At 29.8% G+C, this 16,666-nt stretch overlaps 1 protein-coding gene across 2 annotated transcripts in view; it reads right to left on the bottom strand.

Moving 5' to 3' along the window:
• Positions 1-16,666, bottom strand: part of LOC135963542 (band 4.1-like protein 4) — a 131,803-nt gene that overhangs the window by 37,715 nt on the left and 77,422 nt on the right. Inside the window, exons 12-14 of one of the 2 annotated variants that reach the window (XM_065515455.1) lie at positions 16,435-16,548; positions 16,152-16,298; positions 15,828-16,002 (exon numbers count right to left, since the gene is read on the bottom strand). In XM_065515455.1, the coding sequence (XP_065371527.1) occupies positions 15,828-16,002; positions 16,152-16,298; positions 16,435-16,548 (436 nt within the window). Of the gene's footprint in view, positions 1-15,395; positions 16,003-16,151; positions 16,299-16,434; positions 16,549-16,666 lie in introns of those variants that run through there. The other variant, XM_065515454.1, reaches the window with a different exon arrangement.

Raw genomic sequence — 16,666 nt, forward strand, 5'->3', positions numbered from 1 at the left:
GCCTTTACAATCCGTCATATTTAAATAAAAACAATCTTTTGATGATTTTATAATAAATAAAATTTAATATCGTACGTGACATACCGTACGTGACAGATTTTTCTCTTATAATAAAAGAATATACATATATTCTGTATATATATGTATGTATGTATACAAAAACTAAAATAATGAATAGAAAATATATATTCGGTTTCAATAAACAATTTGACAATAGCAAAAAAACAATCAGAGTTAAATTCATTTTATACTACAAGCTAATTGGGAGCCTAGTTTTCGCCGCAATTTTAGCCTAAAACATACCTAAAACATTAAAAAATTAAATATAATCAATTTAAACTATTATTTTTGTCTTTAAAATGTTGTAATATGATCTATATACTTTCACATAGTAACATTTTATTATTTTCTTCTATTCAAAAAAGTTTCAAGGGTTTTTGTTTTTTCAGTCGTGGTAGCGATTCTCGTGGAATTGCCCATATGACTTACATATACATATATACAATCCTCTGCCATCATGAGTAAGAAATAATTCCAGCAACTGTGTACTATTGACAAAGTGCTGAAATGTTCTACATGTAAGAATCAACCCATTTTGCAGAAGTCAGACAATCTGAAAGTGTTTTTAATTTAGCTTCTTCATTATTTATTCTATTACAAATATAATCAATTATTTTTTGACTCTCTTCAACAATTTTTGAAAACACACAGGCCTTTTTGGCTGGCAAGACGACAACAGGTAACATTAACAATTCAGTCGTAAACTAGATCTCGAAATTAATCGAAATTAATTTTGAACGCTTATTAGCTCCCAACGACTTTGCAAGCTCTTGTTGAGTCTGACAACAATTTTCATGGTATAATGTCTCCATAAAATTCTTGGCCTTCAAACTTTTTTGGTTGGCCAGGGCGATCTTTGTCTTCATTGAAACCTATGCAACACATTCACCATAAGTTTCGATGAGCAATCGTTGTGCTTCAGCTACACTTTTTTTTTCAAATTAAAGGAGTAAAGCAAAACTTCCCGCGCATGAACTAGAAAAATAATGTTTCATCTTGTGAAAATAATGAGCTTAAGTCGATCAAAACCTCTTCTAATTTTATTTTAATCATTTTGTGACGGATGTCAAACAAATATTAGTTGTACATTTATAAAAGGTTTATAATCAGAACGGGTTCCAAACAAGTTTGTTTTCTATGTGTAGCTACGGCAAGCCAGTTGGTAAATATAAATTACGATTGAGACAATCAAATATTGATCACCCCATCTGAAACTTTGCTGGCACAACAGAAAAGTTCAGTTATGAATACCGAATCATTCGATTGACAATAAATTCGGTTGTCACGACAAAACAGTTTTTTCTGTGTAGATCATTATTTATTAAACGATATGAACTTGTTCAGTGTGTGTATCGTAAAGCTGTAACATTTATAAATCATATTGTATTTCTCCTTTATTAGAATGACATTGTTTATTACATCTATTTTCGAAACTCAAACATATGACCTTTGATCTTCATTATATCGAGTGTGTGGACTTGTTAGGACATTGAGGCAAAGATTTAGGATGATTTACAAATTTAATTATTCTAATAAAATTATTTTATAACTTTTGAACAGTTCAGACTGTTTACTCTTTAAGCGATTTTGTGAACTTCTTAAAAAAAACTATTCCTATGTTTTTCCACAAAACAAAAAAAATTTTAAAAATAAAAAAATAAAATTGAACAATAAACCAAATCATTAAATTTCTAACAATTAATTTAAAAAAAGTTTTAAAACTAAATCATTTTTAAACTCTTACTAATATTTTCTATTAATATTTCAATTTCACTTTATTTTTCCTTGACTATTTTCCTGTTTAATTCCGCAACGCAACACCAAATGACGTCTACAGAACAAACAATGTTGGGAAATAGAATATTTAATGTTTTCTTTATGGTTTTCATATCTAAAGTGCTTACAAATCATTGGCATAATATTGCCATAAAAATAAATTGTAACAAAATATTATTTAATGTTCTTTTCTGTATTTTTTTATTTTTTTTTGCTTCTAGTCCCCCTATTTTTATTTTTGTTCTTTGTTTGGGTAACCCAGTAACTAGAGAGAATTTGGAATACCAATTGAGGCATATAGAAAACAGCAGAAATGAAGGTTCATTGATTCAAGGCAAAAAGTAGGAGGATAACAGAATGAAAAAAATTATCAAGAAAATAAAGAATTCAAACTACTAAATTAGATTGTTAATGGCTGAAAGTAAACAAATTATGACAAAAACAAAAACAACAAACAGCAATGAAGAGAAGAGCTTTTATAATTTCTGTATATAACTACAAGCAGAAATTGTTCAACTTTTTTGTTTTGTAGAAAAACAGAGGAATAGTTTTTTTAAGAATTACTTTAAAGATACACAAAATTGCTTAAAGAGTAAACAGTCTGAACTGAACTCATTCAAAAGTTATAAAAGAATTTGGTTAGAACAATTAAATTTATAAATAACCCAAAATCTTTGCCTCAATATCCTAACAAGTCCACACACTCGATATATTAAAGATCAAAGGTCATATATATGTTTGTTTCGAGGGAAAACAATACTAAAGAAACATTTTAACATTTGCAACTCATTAAAATCCCAGTTAATTTTATCATCATATTTTCCTTGTAAATGTAGGTCAATTACCGCCAATTTATTTCCTGCATTAATACATGACAATAAATTACAAACTCAAAAAAAAAAAAAAAACAAAATACAAATAAGACTAATAAAGACCAAACTGAAATATCCTCATTATTGTATCATATATCACATCCATCATATTATTATGCTTAAAAAACATACAAATAAAAATAGCTTAAGTCATCATATTTCAAACAAATTACCCTTGTAAAGCAAAAATTTGTGCTAAAATTGTATCAGTTATTTTCTGTAATATAAATTGAGCAAAATCCAAAAAAAAAATGGCATAATAATAGTAATAAACATAAATAATCATTAACAAATAGAAACAACAGAACAAAAAATAAGCAAAACAACTAAAAATTTATTTATTTATTTCCACACAATAAAACGTGCAAATCACAGAAATTCAGCTCAAGAAATATATGAAAAAAAATCATACTTAAAGGAAAACCAAAAAAGAAATCTTAAACTTCTAGATACTTTGGTCAAAATCCATGGCAATAATAAAAATAATACTTATTGTTACAAATATTAAATACATACAACACAAAACAAGGCAAAAAAAAAAACTGAAAGACAAGACAAGTCAATAAACATGCATTAAAGTCCATGAAGAAATATGTATCAGACAAAAAGTCAGACAAAACAAATTATCTTAACAAGACAATAATAGTTTAGTTTTTTGTGGAGCAGTGTATTTAGTAGGGCATTCATTCAGGCAATGATCGTTCGATCAATCGAACAACTTCTTGCGAATAATTATTCGAATAATTTAAAAATTACCATTTTCGAATGATGAATTATTCGAAAAATTTTATATTGAATAATCGATTTTTTAAGCAATTTATTAAATTGCTTAAAATTTTTCATAATTACAAATTTAAATAACACTGTGCATCAAATTTCGGGTCATTAAATCTTTCCCGAATGATACCAACGGGAAGTGATAGTAGAACATCAGTAGACCAAAACCCCCAAAGGGTTTTAAAAAGTTAGCTCGTATTTTAAAGTTATGCGCCTTTAAAGTTCAGCTTTTTTGAGTAAAAATTTTTCATATATATTTAATTTTTAAAATTTAATTTGTATTTTTTTTACATAGTTTATATAAAAACAAGTAAGAAAGTATGTTCGGTCAAGCCCGACCATATAATACCCTACACTAAGTAAAAGAGCAAAAACATTTTTCTTTTAAAATTTCAATAATTTATATTTTTGAGTGATTTTCGGAAGTGGGCCTTATATGTGGGCTATGACCAATTATGAACCGATCACCATGAAATTAGGTCGTGTGATTTACGTCTATATTAAAGTTAACTATGTTGAATTTAGTGTGTATACCAACATTTCTAAGCGATTTATGCACGTTAACATGATTTTCGGAAGCGGGTCTATATGGGAGCTATGACCAATTATGGACCGATCGTAACAAAATTTGGTGACATGCATTTTGTATATATAAAACTTATTTGGAGCGCAATTTGTGGAGATACATTTATAAATTAAACAATTATGACTGATAAAGTCCAATTTCGGAAGCACATTTGTATGGGGGCTAGGTGAAATAATGGACCGATTTCAGCCATTTTCAATAGGCTTGGTCCTTGGGCCGAAAAAGTAATATGTACTAAATTTGATCGAAATATCTTCAATGTTGCGACCTGTACTCTGCGCACAAGGTTTACATGGACCGCCAGCCAGCCAACCAAACGGACGGACATCGTCCGTCCGTGATTCTAAGTCGATCGGTATACTTTAAGGTGGGTGTTAGACAAATATTTTTGGGCGTTACAAACATCTGCACAAACACATAACACCCTCCCCACTATGGTGGTGTAGGGTATAATAATGAATGACTTACAAAAATTGTATTGTTTCTGAAATTCGGCAAATAACTAAAGAGTCTTACGATCACTGTAGATGAGTGGTCCTATAGTTCCTTCTATAAATATATAAATATTACTGCAAGAAGTTACAATTCTAAAAACAAGTCTTTCAAAATCTTTAATTTAGGACTTGAACCAATGAAAATAAAGGTTATTTAGTTATTTAGTAAATTCAAGGGTGAATGATTTTAGAATTGATTTCAAAAGCGTCTAAACATGAGCATATGCTGGCGAAATATTAGCAGAATTGCAAATAATAATCAAAATATTAAATTAGATTAAAGTGGTGTTACAAATTATGACGAATGTGGTTTTGAAACGGTCGTCTAAAGTGATATTTAGGATGACATTTAAAATGATTATGTTGGAATAGACGAAGGTCATGATCTTAAAATATATATATGGGGGATTTCATGTCAAGTGAACCAACTTTTGAAATCGATGTCTTCCGATCGGGATGAAATTTGCACCAAGGTTAGCTCTATTGGATAGTAACTCAGACACAATTTTTCAACAACATCGGTCGAGAACTCTCTGAGTTATAGGGGGTAAAATTTTGACAATTTGGTCAAACAGGGGTTTTTTCTTATCCATGTAACTTATTACCTATTGTTCTTAGCAAAATGTGTTCCAAATAGTATAGATAGCTATTTCTTCGATCTTTCGAAAAAAAAATATTTAAAAAAAAAAATAAAAAATTTTTAATATTTTTTTTCCGAAATCAAAAACTTTTTTGACTTTTTTTTAAAATACGCTATTTTTTTTTATTTTTTTTTTTTCTTAAAATAAAGTTTAGATATTTTCCTTGAACACCTACTTGGTCGCTTAGTGGGATGCGAGTGGGATATCTATCAAAATAAATATTTTGTAACTCAAAACATAAAATTTTTGACTTTTTTTGCAAAATCAAAAACTTTGTTGACTTTTTTTTTCAAAATGGACCCTTTTTTAATCTTTTTTTTTAGGTCAAACAAAAGCTTAGATATTATCCTTGAAGACCCTTTTGGTCGCTTAGTGGGATGCGAGTGGGATATCTATCAAAATAAATATTTTTTAACTCAAGACTTACAATTTTTGACTTTTTTTTTGCAAATACGATTTTTTTTCCAAATGGGCCCTTTTTTAAAATTTTTTTTTGTAGTCAAAAGAAAGCTTAGGTCCATTCCTTTAAGATATTTTTAGTCCCTTAGTGGGATGCGAGTAGGATATCTATCAAAATAAATATTTTGTAACGCAAGACATACAATTTTTTAATTTTTTTTTGCAAAATCAAAATTTTTTTCCAATATGGGCCCTTTTTTAATTTTTTTTTTTGCTCAAAAGAAAGCCTAGGTCCATTCCTTTAAGATATTTTTAGTCCCTTAGTGGGATGCGAGTGGGATATCTATCAAAATAAATATTTTGTAACGCAAGACATACAATTTTTTAATTTTTTTTTGCAAAATCGAAATTTTTTTCCAATATGGGACTTTTTTTTAAAAATTTTTTTTGCTCAAAAGAAAGCTTAGGTCTTTTCCTTTAAGACCTATTTTGTCACTTAGGAAGATGTGAGTAGGATATCTATTAAAATAAAAATGTTGTAACTCAAGACATTCAATTATTGACTTTTTTTTTGCAAATTCGAATTTTTTTTCAAAATGGGCCCTTTTTTAAAAATTTTTTTTTAGTCAAAAGAAAGCTTAGGTCCATTCCTTTAAGATATTTTAGGTCCCTTAGTGGGATACGAGTGGGATATCTATCAAAATAAATATTTTGTAACTCAAGATATACAATTTTTGATTTTTTGGCAAAATCAAAAACTTTTTTGACTTTTTTTTTAAAATGGGCCCTTTTTGTAATTTTTTTTTTGCTATAAAGAAAGCTTAGGCCTATTCCTTTAAGATGGTTTTGATCGCTTAGTGGGATGCGAGTGGGATATATATCAAAATAAATGTTTTGTAACTCAAGACATACAATTTTTGTGTTAAAACATTTATTTTGATAGATATCCCACTCGCATCCCACTAAGGGACTAAAAATATCTTAAAGGAATGGACCTAGGCTTTCTTTTGAGCAAAAAAAAAAATTAAAAAAGGGCCCATATTGGAAAAAAATTTTGATTTTGCAAAAAAAAATTAAAAAATTGTATGTCTTGCGTTACAAAATATTTATTTTGATAGATATCCTACTCGCATCCCACTAAGGGACTAAAAATATCTTAAAGGAATGGACCTAAGCTTTCTTTTGACTACAAAAAAAAATTTTAAAAAAGGGCCCATTTGGAAAAAAAATCGTATTTGCAAAAAAAAAAGTCAAAAATTGTAAGTCTTGAGTTAAAAAATATTTATTTTGATAGATATCCCACTCGCATCCCACTAAGCGACCAAAAGGGTCTTCAAGGATAATATCTAAGCTTTTGTTTGACCTAAAAAAAAAGATTAAAAAAGGGTCCATTTTGAAAAAAAAAGTCAACAAAGTTTTTGATTTTGCAAAAAAAGTCAAAAATTTTATGTTTTGAGTTACAAAATATTTATTTTGATAGATATCCCACTCGCATCCCACTAAGCGACCAAGTAGGTGTTCAAGGAAAATATCTAAACTTTATTTTAAGAAAAAAAAAAAAATAAAAAAAAATAGCGTATTTTAAAAAAAAGTCAAAAAAGTTTTTGATTTCGGAAAAAAAATATTAAAAATTTTTTATTTTTTTTTTTAAATATTTTTTTTCGAAAGATCGAAGAAATAGCTATCTATACTATTTGGAACACATTTTGCTAAGAACAATAGGTAATAAGTTACATGGATAAGAAAAAACCCCTGTTTGACCAAATTGTCAAAATTTTACCCCCTATAACTCAGAGAGTTCTCGACCGATGTTGTTGAAAAATTGTGTCTGAGTTACTATCCAATAGAGCTAACCTTGGTGCAAATTTCATCCCGATCGGAAGACATCGATTTCAAAAGTTGGTTCACTTGACATGAAATCCCCCATATATATAAGTGATGTTATTAACCGCGTAAGTAAGTGGTGAAAAATATTTAATAAATCTAATGATAAATACAAAATATTGCAACTTACGTTTTGTTACAAAAAAAAATATGGAGTTCGTCTTATGCGTGATATTAAACAACGCGATGTTTAAAGAGGATCACCGTTGGACATCTTTGTTTAACATGGTAATAAACTTTTTGCGTATTTGTAAATGCGTCAATCATTCAAATTAGCCACGTTAAATTACAATGATATCAAACTTTGAACAGATTTGTGTAATTCCCTAAGACCACTTGATTAAGCAACGATTCGGCAACGTTGATAGAGGTTGAGGTATAATACAATTTGTTATAAATAATTTAGAAAAAGAGAATAATTCATTTACTAAAAAATTAGTTACTCATTTTAAAAGCCGAATTAAATACGTTTATATTGTACTTGAATTCAGGATCATGTCCAACTAGCTCAAATTTTTTAAAGCATAACTCCAAAACGGAAACTAAAGAGTTTGTTGATTTTTCGGGAGGGAATCGTATCAGAATATTTCTGATGAACTTTGTTTTTGAATGTTTTTTAACATTATCAATACTTGAAAAATAAAATATTATAAAACCTGCATAAAACTTCATTCTTTACTTTTGTAAAAATTATTAAATTATTCGAATAAGTCGATTAATTTTAAACGTGTGATCGAATTACTCGAACAAGTTAATCGGTTTATTTGAACAAGAGAAAAATCAAATAATTTGAATACCCTAGTATTTCTTCATATTGCTCCAATGACTGTTAAATGCTTGAAGTTTGCAATTGTTGGCAAGAAAAGTTATAAAAAAGTAGTGCATGGAGCACAAGCAAATTAAGACAATCAGTGAACAAACACTTTCTTGTTTAAAATGAGCTTATGATTAAAGATAATTAGAATTTGTTCTGTTTTAGAAATTTATGAAAACACAATACAGCAAACACTTGGTAATGACTTGTAATAACCGAATAACATACTTTTCAGCGACTATTACATACCGAGGCATTGTGGTTCCAGTAGTACAAATATGGTCCATGGTTTTAAGTAAAATTGTGAATTTTTTTAGTCGTTTCTCCACATAATTAATGATAACTCAAAAAGGGTTAGTCAAAAATAAACATAGAAACGTTTAAATTTACATAGCTTTTAGTCAGTTTATATATAGCGTTTTAATCGGCTCAGTAGTTTCGGAGTTATAATAACAAATTGAAGCAAAAAATATATTTTTTACGTGAGAATAGCAAATTATTTTGTTTTAAAAAAACTCAAGAAAAATTAAAAACGGCAGAAATTGTTCAGGTTTATTGCTTTATTGCTTTTAAAGCGACATATAATAACAACAAAATGAGATTCACAATTAAGTGAGTTCACTCATTTTCACAAAATTTTAGTTTTTTGTTTGATATACATAAAATTGAGTAGTTAATGTTCTTCTTTCGATTGATTGAATTTTGAAAACATTTTCCCCATGCTATGTATAAATTTTTATATATATGTATATTGCGTTTCAATCGGCTCAATTGTTTCGGAGTTATAATAACAAATTGAAGCAAAAAAAATATTTTTTTTTTGTTTTAAAAAAATCATGAAAAATCGCAAAAAGCAGAAATTGTTCAGATTTATTGCTTTATCGCAAAGCCACATGCAATAGGAAAAAAATGAGATATCGATCATAAAAATCGATGGATTCTTTTCTAATTCATTCACAATTAAATGAATTGGTTCATTTTCGTTTTGATGTGTCAATTCAAATTATTCGTTTTTTCTCTTGTTCGAATACTTAATCGAATTATTCGAATAATTTAACAAATGTTTTTTTTTAAAGTAAAGAATGAAATTTTGGTTTATGTTTTTTAATATTTTATTGTTAATAAAAAAAAACAGAAAATAACGTTAAAAAACATTCGAAAACAAAAGCCATCATAAAATGTTCATCAGAAATATTCGGTTGAGATTCCCTCACGAACAATCTACAAAACAATTGTCTAACAAACTCATTAGTTTCCGTTTTGGAGCTATGCTTTAAAAAAATTTGAGATAGTTGGACATAATCCTGAATTCAAATATAATATATATTATTTTGGATTTTAAAATGAGTAACTAATTCTTTAGTAAATGAATTATTCACTTTTTCTTAATTATTTATAACAAATTTTATTATACCCTCTAGCTCTATCAACGTTGCCGAATCTTTGGTTAATCAAATCTGTCCAAAGTTTGATATCATTGTTAGTGAACTTGGCTAATTTGAAGTCAGACAGATGATTTATAAATACGCATAAAGTTTATTACCATGTTAGATGAACTATATGTTTTTCTTGCAATAAAGCGTTAGTTTCCAATATTTTGTATTTATCATTAGATTTATTAAATATTTTGCAACTCTTACGTACGCGGTTATTAACATCACTTATATATATTTTAAGATCATGGCCTTCGTCTATTTCAATGTAATTATTATAAATGTCATCCTCAATTAGCAAAATCATTTTACCAAATCCAACTCTAGCTCAGATATATTAATATTATACAAAACAATTGTAATTTTTTAATGTGTTCTTATCATTACTTAAGTGTTAACAAGATGATTCGATTCACAGCTATATTTTTGACCATTCGATTTAAATACAAATTAATTTTGAGTAGTTTCACTTTGAACGGAATTTTTCACAACTTCTCACGGAAAATGTGATCATTTTCAAGGTACTGGAAAAAATGTAACGAGCGTCACGTAACGTGCGTTACAAAATGTTCTCTGCTTTTTATGAAAACGGCAAATGTTTGTTCATGCAAATAAGTTATATTAGAATTCTCTTTCATTAATCTTACTTTTAGGAACAAGATTTTGTGTGCTTTATTATGCAAAATTCGATAAAATTACAAAAAAACACATCAACTTTTAAAATTAATTCCATAATTTGTAACGTGCGTCACAAAACTTTGCGATCAATTAATTCGCAAGAAATGGCAATTGAAATGTAATATCTTATGTCATTTGGAATTGCACTTAAATCTCATTATAGCGTATAGTATACGTTGGAGGTATCTTATTTGAAAAACCAAACAATTTTCATTTTTAAATATGAAAACGTGTACGAATGAAACATTCGTCACGCAGGATTTGCCATATATCTGCTTTCAACTGATATGCGGGGAGGCAGACATCGTTATATTCCTATATATAAGCATCCAACATATTTTTATACATAGTGGGGTCGTAAATGAATATTGAAGAAAATATAAACGGACTGACAAACTTATGTGTTTAAGGGCATAAAAATAATAATCAACTGAATAAGTTTGTATGCGTACAAAGTTACAAAATCACAATACTTTAAAAATATAGCAAAAAAATAGAAAACCATGCAACTAATTTTAATTAAATTGTGATTTAATTGTGTTTGCTGAAATGTTATGAAAAAAATATATTCCCATAAAAAAAAAATAAACAGAAAATTATTTCACTTAAATATCAAAAGTATAAAACGGAAATACATGGTTACACACATTTAAAATTAAATTTGCTAAATAACTTAAATTAAAATGTGGTAAAAACATAAAACATAAATTCAAACACTAAATTAAATAAAACAAAAAATAAAAACACAACAAAGACATGCCAACTAAAAATGTACATATGTATCGTAATGCAACCAATAACATAAATGGTAGATACATTCAACAACATTTACAACAAGTGTATTAAAAACGATCATAATTTACCACAAACACATGTAAGTCAAACATAAAAACAACACGGAAAAAAATAAATAAAACGGAAACATTTAGTTGCAAGCAAAACAAACAAACAATCAACACACATATTTACTGATACTGCAACATTCGTGAACAGTTTTTCTAATAATCTGTGATTTTTCAACTAGTACTCACAGTCTGTTGCATAGAATTGTTTGATGTTGTTGCAACGTTTGACGGAATATTTGCTGCCATAGTACCATTAACGTTCTGTTGATGCTGTAAAAAGACCAGAGGGCCCATGGCATGTTGGGGTGAGGCTGTCGTTGCTAGTCCTGGTCCTGTTGCTGCAGTTGCTTTAGCATTGTATAGAGATTTTGGCTGTTGAACAATGGGTTGTGGGCCTTTAGACGAACAGGCCGTATTATCGAATTGATAATACATGACATCGGTGGCTGGAGTGGCGCCACCATATGCAGCAGGAGTTGTGCTGTTAGTAGTTTTATAAACATTTGGCGGTAAGGAGGGATCAGCAGTCTGTGAACCAGAAATATGATAAGCTGTTGGCTGTTGTTGTTGTTGCAGTTGCTGAGCTTGTTGCTGTTGAGTGGATCTAACAAATTCGGGCATTTGTGGCATTTTATAATTGTATATGAAGGGCGGTTCATACTCATTTGTTGTGGGATACGCTAAAAATAAATCTGATTTGGCTGGATGTAAACGCGAGCCATAGCCCGGATATTGTGAACCGGACATGGAATAACCCATGCCACTGAGAGGCGCCAAATGGCCACCACCCGTCAACAGTTGGGTCTTTGTTATACACTGACCCGATAGACGTCTAGTGGGAAAACCTAAATCCGATTTAGCATCCCGTTTTTTGGCCTGTATGGACGCAGTGGAGGGTCCTTGATAATAGTAAGGGGCAGCTGGGGTATTTGGCCATTCTGGAAAATGATCCATTTGGGCATTAGTAAAGTTACCACTACCGACACCACCACCAATAACACTATTATTATGACTATTACTAATATTAATTGTACTACCATTGCTGCCCCCGCCAGCTGCCAAGGGACGTGGTTGCGTTGCATTGCCACTTTTCGTACCGAAAACATTGTTTAAACTAAATTTATATTGATTATTCTCAAATGTTGTGTAATTTAATAAACGATAACTAGGTTTTGATTTATCAGCACCCTTATCCAAAAGCTGTTGTTGCTGTTGTATTTGTGCCGATTGTTGTGGCAATTGCTGTTGTTGTTGTTGCTGTGGATGATGCTGCTGTTGCTGCATGGGCTGTAGTGGAGGATGTTTATTTATGGATGATTATTATTGTTGTTAGTAAATACTTAATCATGTTTAAATAAGATTAGAAAAATGTTGTTAATTTATGGTGCCCAAATTTAAAGTAGAAATTTGTAAATATACGTGTGCTACAGGCTGTGCTAATATCAATGGCTGCTTGGATGTGTTCAATGTGGAGGAGAAATTTCATGTGAAATTATAATTTTTCATTTGTTGGTATTGAAATGAAATATGAAAATTTACAAAATTGTTTGTAAATTAAATGCTTGCCTTTAGTGGCTTTTACATGAATGCTATTCTATGAATACCAGTTTATAATGTGCTTTATTTTGCACTATTTCATATTTATTTTAATTTCTTATTTGACAAGAAAAAAGAGTTACAATTGAGTAAGTATTCAACCGTCTAGAATACTATGTTTCCTTTACTCAACAAGGGCCTCTAGACTAATAACATTTAGCTATGCTATATCGCCCGATACTGCGACACCTTAAGGATATTTTGTAACACAAATAATACCTGCCCGGTTTAGCTATTTTTATACAAAATAAAGAATGTATAACACTTGTCATGCAAACTCAGCATGAAAAAGTAAAAGTGGAAAATACTATTTCTGAAGATTCATTTGATTCGAAAATAATAATTGTTCAAATAAATTTGAACTGGAAAATGTTTTCATTCGAATGGCATTTCACAGTGATAATTTCAGTGCCGTAATTACACGATTAGAGGCGAGCTTATTTCATTAATATTGGATATTCACATATATTTTTATATTTGACATTTTAGCCCAGCCTGAAATTTATTCGCATCCGTTAAAATGTTCCTAAATTTAATGATGTCATTGAAATATTCATCCTGCAATATTCGCATATACCGAAGACTTTGGCATGTAAGCTCATCTTTAATATGGATCTGAACTTCTGCCTGAAAACTAAAGTTCTCAAAATTTGAAGACACAAAAGAATATAGCATGCTTTGACATTCATGTTCATCAATTTATACTATAATAAGGTCCTGAGTTCAGCATAGGCTCATCGGCCAGAAAAAAGTCAGCGATCTGTCTTCGTATTTCTTTAACATTTGCTTTAATTTATATACCAAACGTTAAATATCTAAAAGAGGGCTATGTGCCAACAGACACTGATATTTTTGTATTTGTTCCATATTTACGTTCGTGTTCAAGACAAAATAGCGATAATATTTTCCTATATTTGAAGATTACATTGAATCTCCTACCTGTCCGTTAACAGACTCTGCATATTCCCACTTATTAAAGAATATGGAATAAATGTATATTCGCAGCAGGGCTCCTTCAAAGTGCAGTATTTACTGCAGAGAATTTTGTAAAAAATATAAGGTGTATTGACCTAGTTTGTCAGTTTTATAAAAAACCCGTTGATGAGAAGACACGCCAACCTCTGAATCTTGGCAATTGTCTTCTGCTTAAAAAATATTTTTATTTGAAGTTCTAATTTACAACTGTAATAGGAAAATAAAAATATGCTTCATTTAGTATGATCCTTCGAACAGATGTTTTAAGAATTAGGGGTATTTCATGTCAAGTGGACCAATTTTTGAAAGCGATGTCTTCCGATCAGGATGAAATTTCATAGTTGGAAATTGGATTACTATTGGATAGTAATTCAGACACAATTTTCAACAAGATTGGTCAAGAACTCTCTGAGTTAGAGGGGGTCAAAATTTTACATTTTGGCCAAAGATGTGTTTTTTCTCATTCATGTAACTTATTACCTATTGTTCTTAGCAAAATGTGTCCAAAACAGTTTAGATAGCTATTTATTTATTCAATCTTTCCAAATAAAATTTTCACATTTTTTTTTGAACATCAAAACTTTTTTGATTTTTTTCTAAATGGGCCCTATTTAGGTCTTTTCCTTAATAAACTTTTTGGTCGCTTAGTGGGATGCGAGTTGGATATCTATCAAAATAAATGTTTTGTAACTCAAATTTTTGATTTTTTTTTTGGCAAAATCAATAACACCCAGGAAGGGAAATCCCGGGAATTTCGCATAATTTTCAATCCCGAAATTCCGAGAAATTGTGCGAAAATTCCCGGGAGTTATTTTCCTTAGTTTTATGTGATGTTTTTTTAACTTGACTTTGACTAAAAGCCGCTTAAAGACTCAAAAGAAATACAGACGATTCACAAATTATTCCAAAAACTCGTGAATTTTCAGGGCTGTTACAGAATTCTATTCTTATCGAAAGTGGAATTAGTTTAGTATTTTTATTTTTCATAAAGATATTATGGGTTTTCATCAAATTTTAATCAATTCAAAATTAAAAAAAATAAAATATTAAATTTTAGCGAATTAACAAAATTAATTGGAATCTAATGGAAATTGAAACCATTCCGATTCAAATGGAAAATGGTGACAGATTTGTATATAACCAAAATTAGAAATCGAGTCAGCTTATCACTTTATATAAATTTTTTATTTGAATCCAATTACCTTTTAAAACCAAAGACATTTATTAGATTTTTAACGAAGTCTTCATTCTTAAAATTGACTAATTTGTTCTAGCCATGAATTCCCGTGATCCCGGGAAATTTCAAAATTAATACCGATTTCCCGGCAAATGAAAAAGTGCGGGAAAAGAAAAACTCAAATTGTAATATGACTTAAGTATGAGTTTGTAATTTTCAAATATGGTCCTTTGAACCAAATTCTCTCATTTGGTATACATTTTCTATATAGCAATTTGTGAACATCCTCTGTAAAACACTATTTAATGATATATTTTCAAACATGAAATTCCAACTTTCCCACATTTTCAACTAACTACAGTGGAGTGTACTTATAATTATTTCGTGTTTAGTGTTATTATTTTATTGTGTTGTTAAAAAATATTAGAGAGTATAAAATGAGATTCAATACCGTAATTGTGTGATTGTTAACTGCTGCGGCACATGAGGAAGGCTGGGAAGATGATGACGATAAAGTTTGCTGCTGCAGCTGATGGTGATGATGATTATGATTCTGATTATTATTGTTGTTGTTGTGATGGTAATGATGTTGATTGTGTATGTTGTTTAGATGGGAATGTTGTTGCTGTAGCAGGTTAGTAGAGTATTTATAATTTTGCTTTGGCTGTGAGGAGGAGTTAGTACTAGTACTACTATCATGACGTCGTTGGCCATGAAATGAATGCTGTTGAGGATGATGAAGATTATTATGATGATGATGATGCTGTTGCTGATGATTATGATGATGTATTTGGTGTTGTTGTTTATTTTGATTACTCACAGTCTGTTGCATTAGGCTATTGTAAGCCGAGGTATTACCAACTCCCACTCCAACTACATTGCCGCCGCCACCTACCCCATTCATAATATTATTATGGGTAATTGAGGATTTACGATGACTACCACTAGAAGCACCTGAAGATTTGTTAGTGCCATACCGTGTACTGTCACTGGATCTACATTAAGGGGAGTTTTGTTGGTAGAAATTGTTGTGTGTAGGAGGTATGTTGCATGAAAATAGAAAGTGAGGCAGGAAAGTGTTCATTAGTATTAGTTAATGATTGGCAATATTATCGTTTGGGATTCAAATAATTGCTGTACTTACCGTTCAGAGGAATAGGCATAATCTTGATCGGCTCCCAAGCCAGAGTCGGTATGCTCATGTGATACTCTTAAAGTGGAATTTTCCATAGGACTTAGATTTGAACCGGTAGGAGATATAAAATCACCCATACTCATACTGGACATCATGCTGTACACAAAAAGTGTTAGAGGTTTTAATAAAGACAATTTAAAGGTTAAATCTAAATACAACACCAACAAGGATTTACTTAAAAGAAACCATTTAATCAACCTAATTACCATTAGAAACCCAAAATACAACTTACCGCACCAAACCACTATTACGATCACATTCCCTCGACGAAACTGTACTAGCTGAGCGTATTGAACCATTTTTGGCACCATTACTATCATTGGGATTAGAATTTTGGTAACATAAGCTAGTGAGTGGCAAATATATTTATAGATACATATATGTAAGTAACAATAGCAATTGCTTGTTTTGTTTCGTTTTTTTTTAGTGTTTAATGCTTTAAGAGCGGCTATCGCAAATTACTT

The sequence above is a fragment of the Calliphora vicina genome, chromosome 1 (genome assembly GCF_958450345.1).
Source record: "Calliphora vicina chromosome 1, idCalVici1.1, whole genome shotgun sequence".
Lineage (NCBI taxonomy): Eukaryota > Metazoa > Arthropoda > Insecta > Diptera > Calliphoridae > Calliphora > Calliphora vicina.